A 17,904-nucleotide genomic window follows, 5' to 3' on the forward strand; every position below is an offset into this window, starting at 1 on the left:
AAAGCTGCCTTCTTGTCCTTCTTAGAGAGACTTTACGGCATGCATGTTATGAAAATAATTTACTTCTGCAACCTTTTTGATGGCAGGATAAGAAAAATAGTGGCACAGCAGCTGAATGGTGAGCTGGAAGTTTGTTTACTCAATAAAGGTCAATAAAGTGCTGTATATACAGCAGAAAATAATAGTAAAATGGAAATAAATAGACACGTAAAACACTGGCAAGCTAAAAAAGACAATTAAGATAGTTAAAAACTGTTAAAATTTGGAGCTGCCAGAGCAAAGGCACGGTCTCCTCTTAGTATCCGCTTGGATTTAGGAGCAGTAAGGAGCTGCTGGTTGGCAGACCTGAGGGAGCGGGCAGGTGGATGAGAGTGCTGCTGCACTCTCATACACCTGCCTGCTAAGAGATTTCAAACCAAAATAAGAGAACTTTAAGACGGATCCTAAAACGTACAGGCAACCAAGGAAGATCATTCAGAATGGGGGTTAATGTGCTCAGACCTTTTTGTTCCAGCTAAAAGTCGTGCTGCAGCATTTTCCACAACCTGCAGGTGCCTGATGGATCCATCACTACCCCCAAGATAGAACCAGTTGCAGTAAAACACATGCATGAATCACTGTTTCAAAAAGCTGCCGTGATGTATAATTGGCTTTGCTGCGGCTAACTGTCTCAAATGAAAAAACATCGATTTTACAACAGCCTTAATTTGGCTTTCTAGTTTAAACTATGCATCTATCTTAACTCCCAGATTTGAGATGATCGGCCTCACATACGATGCCACAGAACCAAGATCTATGTTGGTGGTCTCAGTTTTGCCACCAAAAACCATCACTTCCGTTTTTTGGCTTGTTCAAATCTAAAAAGTTTGAAGCCATCCAGGACTTTATATCATTAAGACATTTGAACAGTAAATCTAATGAGAAGCCCTTGACTTTTTAAAGAGGAAAATAAACCTGGCAGTAATCTGCAAAAAAAATGGAAGGACACTCCATGTTTGCTGAAGATGGAGCCAAGAGGAAGAGACAAGGACAAGGAGAAAAGCATGGGGCCTACCTTAGTGGGGGAAAATCCTTTAGCTCTTTTTAAAGAGGTCCTTATTAGCTGTGTTTCCATCGAATTCTCATGCACATTTTCAGCAAACTTTTAAAATATTGCGAAAATGAAAATGTGCATCAGACGCGTTTCCGATTTACTGGTTTGTAGCGAATTAACCAGGAGACGCACAGCGTGACATCGTCATACGTCGGCTAATAAAACAGGAAGTAGATGTTGCTCACTAGCACACACCACAGGTCAGTAAAGGAGCGAGGCTTTAATGAATGTGCTGAGTTTTTTTTTTTTTTTGTTATTTGGATGAGATTAAGACATTCTTGCGTCTCTTCGCCGGTCGGCACGTACCTGTTGTTGATTCCAGGCCTGTTTTCGAGCATTATGGGAATATCCAGAAAGACGGGCGGTAACATAAACAGCTGGTCAGTCATGTGAGGTAAATGTTCGCTACATCAGAAGTGATTCAACAAATGTGTTTCCATCTCCTCTTTAACGCATTTACTGGTTCAAAGTCAAAAAACAATTTAAGCAAGCGTAAAAACTTGTTTGCAAAATTTAGTGAGGTAATTTGAATTTTGCCGTTTCCATCAACCTGTTCTCTTGCGAAACTTCAAAATGTGCATAAAAAAACGTTAGTGGAAACACGACTACTCATCTTCATTGATGTAACAGTTCTGATTTGATGATGTCACAGTTTTTTTTTTTTTTTTTTTATCACCGCCAGCATTTACCAAAACCAAGAAGGACCAGATATTAAGTCCTCAGTGAAGAATTACATTTATGACTTTATTCTGGGTAATGAAAACGTTTTCAATCCCGGATGTAGTAAAATGTGGAAAAGCGGAACCGGAGCTAAGTTTTTAGAAATCAGCTTCTTGATTTTTCAGTTTTGTCAGAGATTTCTCATTCTGACAGTGTTCAGGCCCACATGGGGGAATTTTCTGCTCATTATTCTGAGCGATGAAAATTTCATATTTGTTTTATCTACATTTTATAAGCGATGTCAGCTGCGTCGGAGGCGTTCTCAGATGTGTTATTCATTCCCATCCGTCAAACACTGGATCAAGTAGGGACAACTGAAGCAACACCAGCCTCGCTGTCTCATAAATGACAATGCCGTCTGAAAACATCAACAGTCTGGATGCACTTCAAGACGGTCTTTTAACAAGGCTCTCTTTTTAAATTTGTTTAGGGGTCTATTTCTATGTGCTTTGAAGTAAGCTTGTCGTACTAAAGCAGCCTTTATTTCATGTCCTTTTTTATTGCTAGAAGGAGCAGAGCTCTTATGCAGTCTGAAAAGGCATGGTATTTAATTTATGTATTAACCGAGGTAAGATGAAAATATAGAACTGAAAAATGTTGGGATTTTCAGACCATATCCCATTGTCTAAACGCTAAATCCATCCATCCATCTGTCATTCACCCATTAAATCCATCTGTTTGTCCATCCACCTTCCATCAACTGATCCCCTTATCTCTCCATCTATCCTTTATCCTTAGGTCCAACACTACTTCCATCCATCCATAAATCTTTCCACAAGTCCATCCATCAGTCTGCTCATCCCATATCGGTTTCAGTCTGTTAACCATCCATCCATCCATCCATCCATCCATCCATCCATCCATCCATCCATCCATCCATCCATACATACATACATACATACATACATACATACATACATACATACATACATACATCCATACATCCATCCATACATCCATACATTCATCCATCCATCCATACATCCATATATACATCCATACATCCATACATCCATCCATACATACATACATACATACATACATACATCCATCCATCCATCCATCCATACATACATCCATACATCCATCCATCCATACATCCATCCATATATACATCCATACATCCATCCATACATACATACATACATCCATCCATACATCCATACATCCATATATCCATCCATACATACATCCATATATACATACATCCATACATACATACATCCATACATCCATACATCCATATATCCATCCATACATACATCCATATATACATACATACATACATACATACATACATACATACATACATACATACATACATACATACATACATACATACATACATACATACATACATACATACATACATTCATCCATCCATACATCTATACATCCATCCATCCATCCATCTTCCTATCCTTCCTTCCAGTCCACAGTTTGTGCAAGTTCCATTAAGTCCGACCACCTGTAGAAATGTGTGCCATTACTTACTGATGAAATGTTGTATTTCTTCTTTGAGTTTTCAACATTATGGGGGTTTAAAATGTGCAGGAGCCCTGAAGGAGAATCTCTCTGCATATTTCCACACGGAAATGAGGCAGAATTGGGCTGAGAATGGTGGTTTGAGCACCGTTTCATCTTATTCTCCACACACGCAGTCAGTGTCCTGCGGTGTGTGTGTGTGTGTGTGTGTGTGTGTGTGTGTGTGTGTGTGTGCGCTCGCGCTCAGAGCTTCTGTTTGTCTCTCTGTCAAACCACGTGTGGGTCATTAATCTCAGCTCCGGCGTCAGGAGCTTCTAACACTGCACACTCGTGAAAAAAGGACACATCTGGTACAGTGGTGTGTGTGTACCATTAAGTCTGCTGGCCAGCATGTAAGTGTGAGATAACTTTGAGCGGCTCAGCTCCCTAAACTCCAAGGCCTAATTCATCCTTCTCACGCCTCGTTAAGGAATGCTGGGAGTCTGATTAAAGATTGAATATTTCATGGCAGGTTTGGTGTATCGCCGGCCACCTGCTCTCTCTTTTTCTCGCTCTTTCCATCTCCTATTATCATCTGCAATTTCTCATTTTGCCTCTCTCTATTTCTCCCTTTAGTGCCTCTCTCTGTCCATTTTCCGTCTCCATCTCGTCACATTATCCCACTACTTCCTCCTTGATCATATTATGTCCTCTTTTATCCGTTTTGCCTTTTGCCTTGCCTGCCCGTTCCTGTCTGTCTCAGTGTTACAGTGCTGTTTTTACTGATTTCCACCATTCTCGGGTGCACATTCCCTGTTGTGCCAGCTGACAAGAAGATCTTGAGTTCTGTGCAGAGAAGAAGAAGCGCTTGTGAGACAAGCGCCGCAACGTCTAGCAAGGAGCGTAGAACCTGTGTACTTTGAGCTTTTGGAAACGGGTATTCCTTTGGGAATCTGCAAGTCTCAGCCATGTTGCTTATAGGGAGATTAGATGATTGTAGGTTACTGGAAATGCAACAAATTGATGGAAAGAATGACAGCAAGACTACAGCTGAAGCTGGGAGACTTTTGAATCTAAATGGAAACCAATGAAACAATTCATAGTAAAACCCTGACACTTCCTTCTATTTATTTAGTTCTTTTCATTCATTTATTTACCCTTAAGAGTTCATCCCTAATGAGCTCTCTTTTTTAGGGAGCGTTCTCTAGGTTCTTACGTCTTCTGTTTAGTCCCCTGTGTCTTTGGAGTTCCCTGAATAACAGCTCCAGATTTGTTTATTCCAAGCCAGTGCAAACAAATGCTGTACAATATTTTCTACATATGATGTACAACAGCAATGTGGCAAAAGGATGGAGGATTTCAGTTAGCAGAAAAACAATAGAAGGGAAGGAGAAAAGAATAAAACAAAAACAACAAGGTTTTACTCATTAAATTGAGAGGTACAGTTTTTCGTCTCTCCTAAAATGTATAGTGCACATATACTTGAAAGTTATACTTTTTGATTTTTATATAGATTTTTGAAGAGGAGCTAAAGATCCCACACTTCTTGGTTTGTGACCCCCAAGTAGGGTGAGAACTAGACACCTAGAACCTTATCATTTCCTTGCATAGAAGATTAAAGACCTTAACTAGTCCCATCTTCATTTTATGGAAAGGGTCTTGGATGTTTTCCTGTTTATCCATTGATTTGTTCATTTATTGTACAAATTAAGTCAAATGTGCTACATTAAAACTTTTTTGGGACAATTTTCACAGCCTTTGGCTGCTCCTTTGATCCCCCTTTTTTTCAACAATGCAGCCACATACTGCATGGGAATATTAATTGAGAGTTGTACTTTTTTAAATCTAAACAATATTCTCTGTCGATTTCCACAATCAACAAAATACCTCAGTTTAGGAGGCCACTAGACTCTGTTCTTTGCTCTTCCTCATCCAGACAGCTAGAATTCATACTAGCTCAGATCTATGTCTTTCAAATCAATGCTTTCTCTTCTCATCATGTTTTTTTTTTTTTTCATTGCATCACTACTTTTCACAAACATGCTTTTAGGGGTTATATGTCTCTTTGAAAAAAATAAATGCTTCAAAGATGGATACAGACTAGCCCAGAAGAAAACTATTTTCGAAAAAAAAAAAAAAAAAAAAAGGACTACAACCAAGAGTTCATTTCCTGTCATCACTGAAGAAGACATCTTTTATAAGAAGACCAAACCATCACAGCCCTGAATGAGTTTAAGTACCCGGCTGTTATAGTCACACTTTTCTTTACACTGAGAACAAAATATGGCAGCAATGGTCGATGCAGAATGCTGCCAGGGGGCTTTTTCCATTTACAGAATAAGATGGCAAACAAACACCAAGAGTGACCCCACCGGGTACAGCATGTGTTCTTTGTAAGTCTTTACAGCTATTCACCAGAAGGACAACGCAGCAATGCCTATGTTACAGCTCAACTTTAATCAAATCTCACAATCTTAAGCCTTTTTTTTTATTCATTCCTAGGTGCTGTAATAGATTTATAGATCCTACTTTTTCTATGCTTTGGTAACAGCAGCAGCACATTAGGCATTAAAACCTACAGTAATGTGGTGAAAAAACTCACTTTTAGCCATACTATTTTCTGTGCAATGTAATTTCTTATCTGCCTTGTTATTTTGATACTTTATGCCTGAAGATCAAATAATGAGAGATAATCTGCAGCTCGGCTGCCTTGCAAAGGAATCACTTCATTGGAATTCATTACCGCGAACCGACTGAGGGTAATTAAATTCAGCCTAATAATAGATAGGAGACAAAGTCTGATGTTAGAGAAATAATATACCTAAAGCCAGTCGAAAGTGGATGTTTTGAACTGAACAGGGGGCCACAGCTTTCCATCAGTGTCCTGCTGTGTGCGTGTGTGTGTGCGTTCCAGCAGACCTGCATCACAACTCCAAGCAAATAACAGTCAGGGAGGGATGCACTCGCAACAGTACAGTTTGTCAACCTTCTCAATCTTTTAGGGAGTTATCTGACTGTGGGAAAGAACTAAGGCTGTCAGAATCAATAGCAGCTACCTTGCCTAAACAGAATGTTGCTATACTTTCCTATTTTGTGCTATGAGTTTTAATAATGCAGACTTCTTATAAATCTGACATAAGCAGCAACATTTGCAGACAGATATCTGCTGTTACTGACTCACAAGGTGAGTGCAAACCTTTCAGCTGTGCTGAACATGTGATGCCCTCAGCAGATACAGCATAGTCCTGCCCGGTACCCCTCCTGACACCTGATTAGCGTGCTGAAGAAGAAGCGTTCCTCTGGATAGGAACTGAGCACCAAAGCAGGATGAATTTTATTCTTTCGATCTTGTTGTTTCCTGGGAAGGGATTTATCAAATTATAGGAAAAATATAAGGCAGCGTAGAACTGCTCGGAAACGTCTGTTATTGCTCTATTCAGGAATTGATGGGGGGTAACTTTTTCATCTGGAAAAGTCCAGAAAACATGAGAATTTGATCCAAGCAGTTTTGGGAGACTTTGTTACCTGGTCCATCCATCCATCCATCCATCCGCATATCTGTCTCTCACTCGCTATGTTTACATGCACAAAATTTTACGATCGGAATAAAATGTATTCGGATTAAATAATTGGATTGTACCGTTTATATGGGCACACAGTCGATTTATCAGATCATAATATGCGTTTATATGCACCTGGCTTTATTAAGAATATAAGCACTCTGACATGTGCAGTTATCCCCTAAAAAAAGACAGAAGAAGAAGTACTCCCATCTTAACTAAACAACATCAAATAGCAAACAAAGCAGTGTTAGACGACTTTGTTTGCCTTTCGAGCGCTGAGGCTGGACATGTGCGATGTCCTAATTATGGTTGAAATGTTGCTGAACAGAAAGGTTGTATCGGGAGCCACAACACTTTTGCTTCCCCAACGTATTTCCGCCACTCACCAACTCGGAAATACGTCACGTTTCCACCGGGCGCACTCGGTCCAGTTTGCCACATTCGGAATAAATTGAGCCTGACAAGCGTTTACGTGCATGTCGATCGGATTATCAAATCGGCATAAATCACCCCACTCATTCTGATTGCCATTTCATTCTGATTGATCTTAATCCGATCATAATATTCTGACTGGCTTGTTCACATCCTTCATTCTGATTACCTTTGTCCATGTAGACGTAGCTACTGTCCTTCCTTCCTGCAATACGATTTTATACATTTTTGGATTTTGCAATTAAAAAGTTTAACCTTGACTTTGAGTATTTTTATTTCAAAGACGTCAGAAGTTATGTGGCACTGTTCTCCCTTCCCTGAGCATGGCGGTTGCTCTAATGCATATAGGGCTAATAACTCCACTCACTGCCGTACAGCACATAGGTCTAATGTTTTACAAACCTGTTTGCTCGGCTCATCAAATATGCTTGACACCTTTTTTTTTGTATCTGTTTACTACGTCACCTCCATAGATAAAAACAGATTGCCGTTTCTATTTAGATGCAAATTATGTTGGAAGTTGACAGCTGTAGCCCTGATTCAGCTGAGTTCAATTTCCTGAACTAATTAGGAAAAAACTGCATATATCTCTCGCCGTGTTCTTTTTCTACAGACTATTGGAAAATAAATCTTCTGAAACACGCCTTGTAGTCAGAGCTTTTCCTTCTTTTCCCCACAATGTCACCAGTAGGACATCCTGGACTTGTCCAAGAAGTTGCTCATGTCTGTGTGGGGGTATCTGTGTGAAACAGGAACGTGAGCTCTGCCGGGGAGGAGGCGCGGAGGAGGATGAGGGAGTGTGAGGGCCTTACGGATGCCCTGCTGTACGTCATCCAGACCGCTCTGGGGAGCAGTGAGATAGACAGCAAGGTAAGGCAGAAACATGGAGCAGGCACACATTACACACTACGCTGTGCACACCATGAATAATTTAACTAAAGACCACATGAGTAGAATACTATGCGCTTGTGCATCAGATTTGTGTGTATATCACTCCCATGCAGTGATGTGCCATATCTAAAATGGCCATCCATTCGAAAGAGCTTTGTGAAAGTGTTCTCCACAAATCTGGCCTTTAAGAAAGAGCGGCAAAGAGGAAAAAGCACTGCAGACACATGCTATGGTCTGACCAGACCAAAACGTTTTTGGCGTGAGTGCAAAATGCAGAAAACTAACACTTCTCTGAACACGGCGTCCCCAAAGCGAAACATGGTGGTGGCAGCATCTTGTTGTGATTGTGGTGGGATTATGAGCAGGAAAGGCAACGTTATTTGAGTTTATGGGAAGATGGATGGAGTGAAATACAAGGAAAAACTGGAAAAACTGTTTTGTTTTTTTGGTGGTGGAGGGGGGGGGGCTGGGTAGCAAAGCAATGAAATCTGTTTAGCATTGATGGAAATATGGATGGAGTTGAACAAGGATAGTCCTGAAAGAAAACAATATTAAGACTGAAAAAGGTTGGAGACTGATGCGGAGATTCACTCTTAGGGTGGATAACAACGCTAAGCATGAAGTCAGAGCTTTCATTACAAACCCCAAATCAGCTGCAGCAGATGGCCTCTCACACTGAACCTAGATCAATTCAGGGCTTCTTCCTGTTACAAGGGACTGTTTCCTTTCCGCTGTCGCCACATGCATGCTCAGTATGAGAGATTGCTGCAAAGTTAAGGACTAAATGCAATCGTCTGGACTGAAAACCAGTTAATGACTCCATCAAGTGAACATGAATCCTTTATATCGAAACAAGCAGCTAATTGGAATGGAATGTATGTAGTTTGGTTTTAACCTGTTTGTATGATTAGATTCATTTGATTATGTGTGCCTCTGTATTTAAACTGAACTTGTTGTCATCCATCGCAAGGCACCATGGAACATGGTGTTGGCAGTGTCATGCTGCCGGGTGTGGGGATGCTTCTTAACCGGTGACAGTGAAAGTGAAGCATAGTTGAAGCAACAGTGATATTACAGTTGCAATAAATGAAACAGTGCTTTGAATAATGTTGCAAAGCACCGTTTGTTTTGCTATCACTGAATATTTGTCGAAAATCCCAATTAAAACGCCTTATTTTAGCACCACTGTGTGCAGTTTGTTTTCCAGATATTTGTTAAACGTAAAGTGAGATTTTCTTCAACACATGAATAATCTTTGCTCGTAAGTCAAACGTCTTTCGGCCATGTTACTCAGCCCAAATCGTAGGTGACATGGACACATTGGCAGTTCTACACCCATGTGGAGCACTTTTATGGGAGTAATTCATCCCTCCATGAGTGTTTGATGACTCACCATTGTTTGTGCATATGAGCTTGGATTGTGAGCGGATGCTGTTCTCTGGAGGATGTCATTTTTTTTTTTTAATCCTCCAAGAGATCAAAGTCTGTGACTGTTGACTGCTCAGCCACTCCCAGCAATAGGATTAGTTTGTGTGCGTCTGCCTACATTAAGTCCAACGGGCCGCGCTGCATGCAGGATCTCACTGCGTGTCTCTGTGCCTCTTTTATCTTGTCCTCACTGTCTCTCTCGCGCGTCTAACCTTTTCTCCTTCAGACCGTGGAGAACTGCGTGTGCATCCTGAGGAACTTGTCGTACCGTCTGGCCGCAGAGACGTCGCACAGCCAGCAGGGCGGCTCGGAGGAGCTGGACGGCTTGTTGTGCGACACCGGTGGCAAGGATGCGGAGAGTTCTGGGTGTTGGGGGAAGAAGAAGAAGAAAAAGAAGGGACATGACCAGGTGAGGAAATGAGAGGAATTTGAAATCACTGTCAGCTGCTAGAAACTTTGTTTTGTTCGTGCTAGCTTAGATTTGAGGCATATTCATCTCCTGTTCCAGTGTCTGAGCAGCCGATGAATTGGCTTTGGTCTGAACTGGAGGCTGCTGTGTTTCTTTTCACACCTGCGTTTGTTTATTCATGAGGAAGCCTCCAGGTTCCTCAAGACAAATGGAGGTTTTTCTACTTTTTAAACTAAAGCTGTTCACTGAACCTGATACACGTTCTTCAAAGGAGGGTAAAAAAGCAAGTAGATATCAGCTTGCTTTGGGCATCACGCATTCAACTCAAGAGAAATAAGACCTCAAACGAATGACTCCACGTTTAAAAAAAACAAAGACAGTAAGCAAAAAGGAAACACAAAAATCTATGCAACGTCATCCATAACAGGTTCAGTGTAGGTCAGAGGATTTTTCATGGTAGAATGATCATACAGTGTTGATCTAAAGTGATTTTATTTTCCAACAAGAATTAGGTACACAAGTGGGAATATATTGAATATTGTCTCATATCCAAGCTAGTGTAAAATGATACAAAATAACCTTAAATATGCACGCACGCCTCGACTAATATTTGGATAAAGAGAAAATCACACCTCTATATTTCCAGCTACGAAAGGAACTTGCTAAATATTTCCCAAATCTACTTATCAGAATCGGTAAACCTCATTTGAAGTGGCTTGTAACCTGGCATAGAGCCAACTTTGGATTCACGTTCATCAACTAGACCTCAAATAAGCTGCTAGAGGGTTGAAGCTTCTATGTGATTGGGTGTTCTAGCAGGGAAATGAGCCCAACCACACATCGGAATTGGTTTCGAAATGAATAAAACCATTTCACACTTTACCAGAATATAATAGCATCAACCTCAACCACATTGGAAATGCACGTAAAGCTGTATCTGTGTGAGTAAACCAAACAATTTGAATAAGCTCCATCATTTCTAATAATAAGAGAGGTCATTTCAGAATGATGCAAGGACCCCGCTCATGGCTACCAAAAGCATTTAGTCTCTCTTCAACTTGCTTAGGGAAATGTATCTATTGTCAGGTGCATGTTTATCCGAATCCGTAAAATCATGACCTATGTGCTTCTAAGGGTTTTTTGATTTTTAATCAGTAAAGCTGAGAGTCACAAAAGCATTCCAACCTGAAAAGAAAGAATGGGCAAAAAACATTAAATGCTTTTAGCTACATGTATATATATATAGAAAAGGAAAACATAATGCTGACAGAAGGAGAAAGCTAAGAATGGTGATCCCATAGTGATATAACAACGTATTAGCACAGGAGCAAACATGACCACAACGACCCAGCTCGGATAAGCATGGGATTACGCTCTAAATTACATGAGGGTATCTTATCTACCAACACAAGGGCAGCCTCTTATTTACACAATGATTTCACATACATGATAGACTATAAGCGTGAAGGTGACCAGGCTTTGTGCTTTCAACCACGGATTGCTGCACCAGTCTACAAGGCAAGGTCAGCGTCAATGCAGCTCCGACCACACAGGACCTGAAGCCTCACTGATCACACATCGCATATCGCATAGGAAAGACGCATACGCCGCCATCATGGGAGTCGTGGTGTGCGCCACGCCTTGACACAGATTGAGGCCCAACCATGATGGACATGCAGGGAGAGGAGGAACAACTTTAGTTTTCCAAAGTTATATCAACTGTACATGTTTCCTGTTTACCCAGTTTACACCAAAGTTGCTATTATCATCAGATAGATAGTTAGAACCAAAACCCACAACCTTCCGATAACCGGGCGACTACTCTAGCCACACTGAATTGGAACAACCCCATGGTTGGCCAGAACATCTCCATTATAGTCTGTTCAGTTCAATTTTTCTGACTTAAAACTCAAATTCTTAGTCCAATTTAATTTTTACTCCGAGCTATGTAATGTGATAATTTAATTTTATTCCTATAAGGTCAATTGATAAAATAAAGCCACCATAGGGCTTAAAACACAAATAAAAGATTGAAAATATGAGTATGAAATACCAGTGTTTAAAGAAAGTATCACAGGCCACCTACGGAGTGCGGCGATGCCTTACTTTGATTAAATAATCATCAGCCCAGCCCTTCACATTCAATGCATTTTCTGAAGACAAACTCAGAATATTAAATTCCCCTCGCGTTGTTCTGAGAGCCGTGCTTCACCCCTCAGAACGCTCGCTCGCTGTTGGAAAGCTCACACATTTGGCATTCCCCTTGTTTGTCACCTCTGATGAAGGTTTAACTTAAGCCCTAGAAACAATTTCACAAATAAAGGTCAGGCAGAAACAAATGGAGATGTGGTGTAGCTACCTAAGGAGACCTGGGGAAAAGGTTCTTGTGTGTAAAAGCAAAGCTTAAACAAATACGTTGCTAGGGAAGGCTGGCTGTTTTTACCTTGCCTTTCAATTTCATGGATCGAAAGTATGAAAAAAATGAATATATCTTTATAGATTTCTGGTGATGCTTTTTTTCTGGGTGAGTAGGAACGGGGTGTCAGAAGGGCAGCTGAATTCACTAATGAGTGTCTACATGTTGGGAATAAAAACTAACTAACACAAATGTTCCAGACATTTTTATTGTCCTCCGACCTCTGTCTTGCCATCTGGATGTTTTCTTTATTATGTGTTTTACATACATTTTTGACTAATCCGACCATCTCTGGCCTCACCACAACTCCTTTATCCTCTCGCCTCCCATTCCAGCTCCCATAAACATTAACTACCATTGAATTTGAATTAAAACTAACTTTTTAATGACGCAAAACGTTATTTTTGCTCTTGGAGGCCATTAACATTTTATCATGTGTTTTTGTTACAATCTGGGACTCGTGGCGTAGTTGTTTGTGTGTGAGGATTGCAGCTTTTTTTTTTTTTTTTTCTGGAAATCTCTCGGTACATAACAGGGTTCTGCGGCGTCTCAGAAGTATTTGTTCTCTTCATGACTGATTCTCTTTGTTTTGGTATCCTAAATAGGTTTTCACTAAATGCTGTAGGGAGAAATCACTGTGAAATGGGGCTATTTGAGCCTAGAGCAGCATCTGAATGTTATTACGGTTTTGAAAAAAGTATTCACACCCCCTGAACTTTTCCATATTTTCTTACACTACAACCACAAACTTCTATGTATTTTGTTATGGTTTGATATGATCGAGTCTTTTTCAGCCTCTAACTGGTTTTCTTCTTAGCTCCGTTCATCTTCCAATCAAGCACCATGTTTTAGTCAATGGATGGTGTGTGTTTAGGGCTTTTTACAATGATAGTTTTCTGCCATGATAGATTGGTCATTTTCTAGGCTAAGAGGTTTCATTTTGGTCTCAATCTTCTGTCACATGCTTGCTGTGTCCCCTGCATGGCTGGTTGCAAACTCCAAACTGGACTTCGTGTCCATTTCTTTATTTCTTTTTCGGCACTCTTATATGTCGGCCAGATGTGTGGAGTGATCCTTATCCCGTCAACGGATTCTCTCAGCTGAGGTGTGAGTCTCTGCAGCCTCGCTAGAGTTACCCTGAGCCTCTTGGCTGCTTGTGGGATTTATGCTCTGCTTGGTTGGACAAAGCGTTAGTCTAGGAGGCCACCTCTTGGTACGTTTGCTGTTTTCGTTTTTAGTGGATAGTGCTCTGTGTCTGTGATGGACTAGTGGTGACCTGTCCAGGGCGTATCCCACCTCTCACCCCAGAAGACAGGCTCCAGCCCCCTCATCACCCTTCATGGATAAGAGGGTGTAACCGATGGATTGATGGATGGATGCATGGATGGATGGATGGATGGATGGATGGATGGATGGATGGATGGATGGATGGATGGATGCATGGATGGATGGATGGATGCATGGATGGATGCATGGATGGATGGATGGATGGATGGATGGATGGATGGATGGATGGATGGATGGATGGATGGATGGATGGATGGATAAACGCTCTGTGAGATGTTTGAATCTTAGGGCATTGTTTTATTGCCAAACGCTGCATTGTACCTTGAATTACCCTTATCCCTGACTCTGCTGCGTTCCTTCGTCTCCACGATGCCGTTTGTTCACTAAAGTTCTCACTTTTTTTTTTTAAGAGTTGCTGCATTTAAACTGGAATTAGATTTTACACAGGCTGTGCATTTGATTTATATAGCTGGTTCTACTGGATTTTATTTACCAGCATCTAAAAGAAATGGGGGTCTTGAATTGATGAAAAGGTTTGAAAAAACCACGTCTCGCTTTGCTTCCACTTCCCAACCATGCACTACCTCGTTGAGGTCAATCACACAAGGTGCTGAGCTCTTTGACAGTTGTGTTTGAAACATGACTGAGTGTGAATATATTTAAGGGGTGTGCTTACTTTTTTTCAAGGCATTTTAGCATGTAATCACACCATATTTTAGTTTTGTGTGCTCAGTACCCGAGTTCTATAAGGCTGATTCCGCATTTCTCTCTGGATTCCTTGAGTTTTATCCCCCATGTAGCTTAGAAGCAGAAACAGAGATCTATGAGCTCTACCCTCTTGTCATGCTAATAAGCAATCAGCATCATTCTGATTGAGTGGAGGACGTCTTTTACCACTTCCAGCGTAGCTGTGGGGACTAAAAACCCACCACTTCCGGTGTCTGAATTGCTCATCATCCCCGTGTGCCATTTTCCCTTCTGCCTATCACTTCTGAATCTGACAGCGATTTATGAAAACAATTTGGGACTCAATTTAAACGTGGGCCTTTACCTTACCTTCTGTTTGCTGAATTTCCTCCAAGCAAACTTTTGATCTGCTCCTAGGGTGACGGTGGATCCTATAGATCATATTGAAATACGGACAGATCATAAACTCCTCAATAAAAAAATAAAAATGTCACTCCCTCCCCTCTGTCTGTGCGTCTCCACTCTAGTGCAGCTGTGGGCGATTACCATGAAGCAGCGATTAGGGAGTGTGCTGAAGAGGACAAAACTCCATCAACTGCGGGGCAATTAGAGGAGAGGAAGTAGAAAAGGAGGAGATAGGAGACGATAGAGAGGGTGTAGTAGCACAATCAGATTAAAGGCAGGAGGAGCAGAGAAGATGGACAGCAGTACTCGTCAGTATTACATGTTATCATGCATATCATTCTCATGAAAATAAGATGAGCATGTATTAATGGCAGCGTTCAGACCTGCAGATAGAGAGGTCTGCAGAAACAAAGCCAACAATATATGTAAATATGGCATAAACTACAACTGTTATGGGTTAAAAGAAAACACTAGCTATACAATGATGTCATCTATATGCTCTAAAATCAAATATCAGCACTGTGCAAGATATTCAGAAAACATCAGATTTGACCCGGTTGGTGGTTGTTTCATGACTACAGCTGCAAGTGTCACCCACAGTGTTGTTTCCAGATTAATATAAAGTCAGACCTCTCTAACAGTAATAATTGTAGAACTTTAACAGAGTGGATATGCACATCAAAGGCTACGTTCACTCTGCAGGTCTTGATGCTCAGTTCAAATTTTTGGCTGAAATCAGATTTTTTTTTTTTAGGTGGCCGTCCATTCTATTATTAAATGCGACCACCATCATTCTTCTGTCTGAACGGTTCTAGACCGCAAAGCGACCCCGCATGCACAGCTAACAGAAGGAGACGTCACACGGCAGTGTGCAGTTTACAGAAGGAATGGTGAATATAATTGTTTATAGAAGTGTTCAATAAAGTTTTGGTTAAAAAAAAAAACTCTGAAAAAAGAACAGCGCGTACCGGCCGGCATCTCTCTTTGTTATTATCAGAAGACTTTTGAGCAACGGGAGCCGAGAAAATTAAGACTACACCATAGCAAGACTAAATAAGCAAAATAGCATGACTGCTGACTGTTTATTCACAGTACCAATTGTTTACATATACATTTGCAATGCCGTACTTTAACTGTAATATGCAATTACCTTCCACTGCACTTTCATTTAAATAGCTTCTGTCCAAACTTAATGTATAGTAATAGCCACATGTATTACTATACATTAAGTATCAGCTTTACTGATATATTCATAGTACACATAAACTCTGTTATAATAATCATCTGTATATAATGTTATTGTACATATCTGTAAAACTATATTCATAGTAATATCCACCTGTATATTATATTCGGTACATATCCAGCTGTAAATTTAGTTCACAATACTAGTTATCTATATATTATACTCATAGGACAAATCTATCAGTAAAATTCTGTCTATAATAGTATCCATCTCTATATTTATCCTGCACTTGCTGCTATTGCACTTCTTGTTAGACCTAAACTGCATTTTGTTGCCTTGTACCTGTACCTGTGTAATGACAATAAAGTTGAATCTAATCTAATCTAATCTAATCTAATAAGGGAAGAAGCAGCACAGTTACGGTCTTTTATGGAGCGCTAGCTGCTACTACTGTGTGTGAACGTATAGGGAGAGCCAAGAGAGTGACGTGAAAGATGGATGAAATGCGACATGACTGTTCAGACTGCTGACACTTTGAAAAAAAAAAAATCTGAATTAGTACCACATATGGAAATGACTCAAATCAGATATTTTGGGGGGTGAAAAGATTGAAACAGGATCGTTCACACTGCCCTAAAAAAGACAGATATGGGTTGCATTTCCCTGCGGTGTGAACATAGCTGAAGTCCAACACAAAGTGCATGCTTGTGAAAGGGAAGGGAAATAATAGTTTTTGATCAGGTTAAATCAAGTAACATGGCAGGCTGAAAGGCAATGTTGAAAGAAAGCAATAGAAAGTCCCATTTCCAGTTCGCCACTATCATGTAGGGGATACCATCCCCACAGTGAAACATAGTGGTGGCAACGTTATGCTGCTGGGCAGTAGTTTAAGCAGTGACGGGCAAGCTTATCACGGTTGAAGGAAGATGGAGCTAAATTCAGGGTAACTATGGAAAAAAAACCTGTTAGAGACGCACTTATAGCTGTTGGAGAAGATTTGAGACCGACTGTATGAAGCTGGGAGAGACACACGCCAATACACTTGGAACTGTGTAAGCAGTGAAAGATGGTTTCACAATTATTGACGCAGCGTGAACGAAAACAAGTCCATGCCCCACTTTTCAGATCTCTATTCTATTTAAAGTCTTGCACACATGGTCTCAACAAAACGTCGGAAAATTGTACAAGACCTGAACAAGTCCCACTGTGGGAGCTCGATGTAAGCGCACAAAGGATGACTGTACCACTCGGTAAGGAAGCCTGTATCAGCCCATCATTAATTTGACTCCAAGTCAAGGCTGTTAAGGCTCTTATCATTATTTAGTGTATATAGATGCTCAGGTGTCTTATACAGGAAATAAAAAGGACATTTTTTTACAGAAACGTGTGCCTTTTGCCAACATTTTCCGAGGTACAATTATGGCTGCTTCAAAAATGCTTGTGAAAACATCCAATTGATGCAACAGATGAATGTCACCTCATTTACTGACTGCTTATGAAAGAAGAAATCCTCTCCTCCTTTGCTGCGTTTGCCCAAAGGGGCCCCCTGCTGGCCCTCCAGCCTCGCCTTCGTGCCGAGTTCAAAATGCTCCTCCGTTCTAAAAAACGTGCCTTATCTTCCACAGTGGGACGGCGTCGGCCCCTTCCCAGACTTGGCTGAGCCTCCGAAAGGCATCCAGATGTTGTGGCACCCCACCATCGTCAAGCCCTACCTCACCCTGCTGTCTGAGTGCTCCAACCCAGACACCCTGGAGGGAGCAGCTGGGGCTCTGCAGAACCTAGCCGCCGGCAGCTGGAAGGTGAGAGCTCAGCGGCTGTGTCATTGTCATACTAAACAGCATCTGCGAGAAGAGAGGGGCTTGCAGTACTAGCGGGGGAGGAAAAAAAACATTGAGCAATAACTGAAACATGCAAACCGAGAAT

General features: G+C 41.0%; 1 protein-coding gene across 14 annotated transcripts in view; it reads left to right on the forward strand.

The window, feature by feature from the left end:
* The window catches only part of ctnnd2b (catenin (cadherin-associated protein), delta 2b), a 206,627-nt gene that overhangs the window by 171,260 nt on the left and 17,463 nt on the right, over nt 1–17,904 (forward strand). For all 14 annotated transcript variants that reach the window (XM_036129208.1, XM_036129209.1, XM_036129212.1 and 11 more), the window contains 3 exons: nt 8,025–8,142; nt 9,818–10,000; nt 17,607–17,780. In XM_036129208.1, the coding sequence (XP_035985101.1) occupies nt 8,025–8,142; nt 9,818–10,000; nt 17,607–17,780 (475 nt within the window). The remainder of the gene's footprint in view (nt 1–8,024; nt 8,143–9,817; nt 10,001–17,606; nt 17,781–17,904) is intronic.

Source organism: Fundulus heteroclitus, unplaced genomic scaffold, assembly GCF_011125445.2.
Source record: "Fundulus heteroclitus isolate FHET01 unplaced genomic scaffold, MU-UCD_Fhet_4.1 scaffold_146, whole genome shotgun sequence".
NCBI lineage: Eukaryota > Metazoa > Chordata > Actinopteri > Cyprinodontiformes > Fundulidae > Fundulus > Fundulus heteroclitus.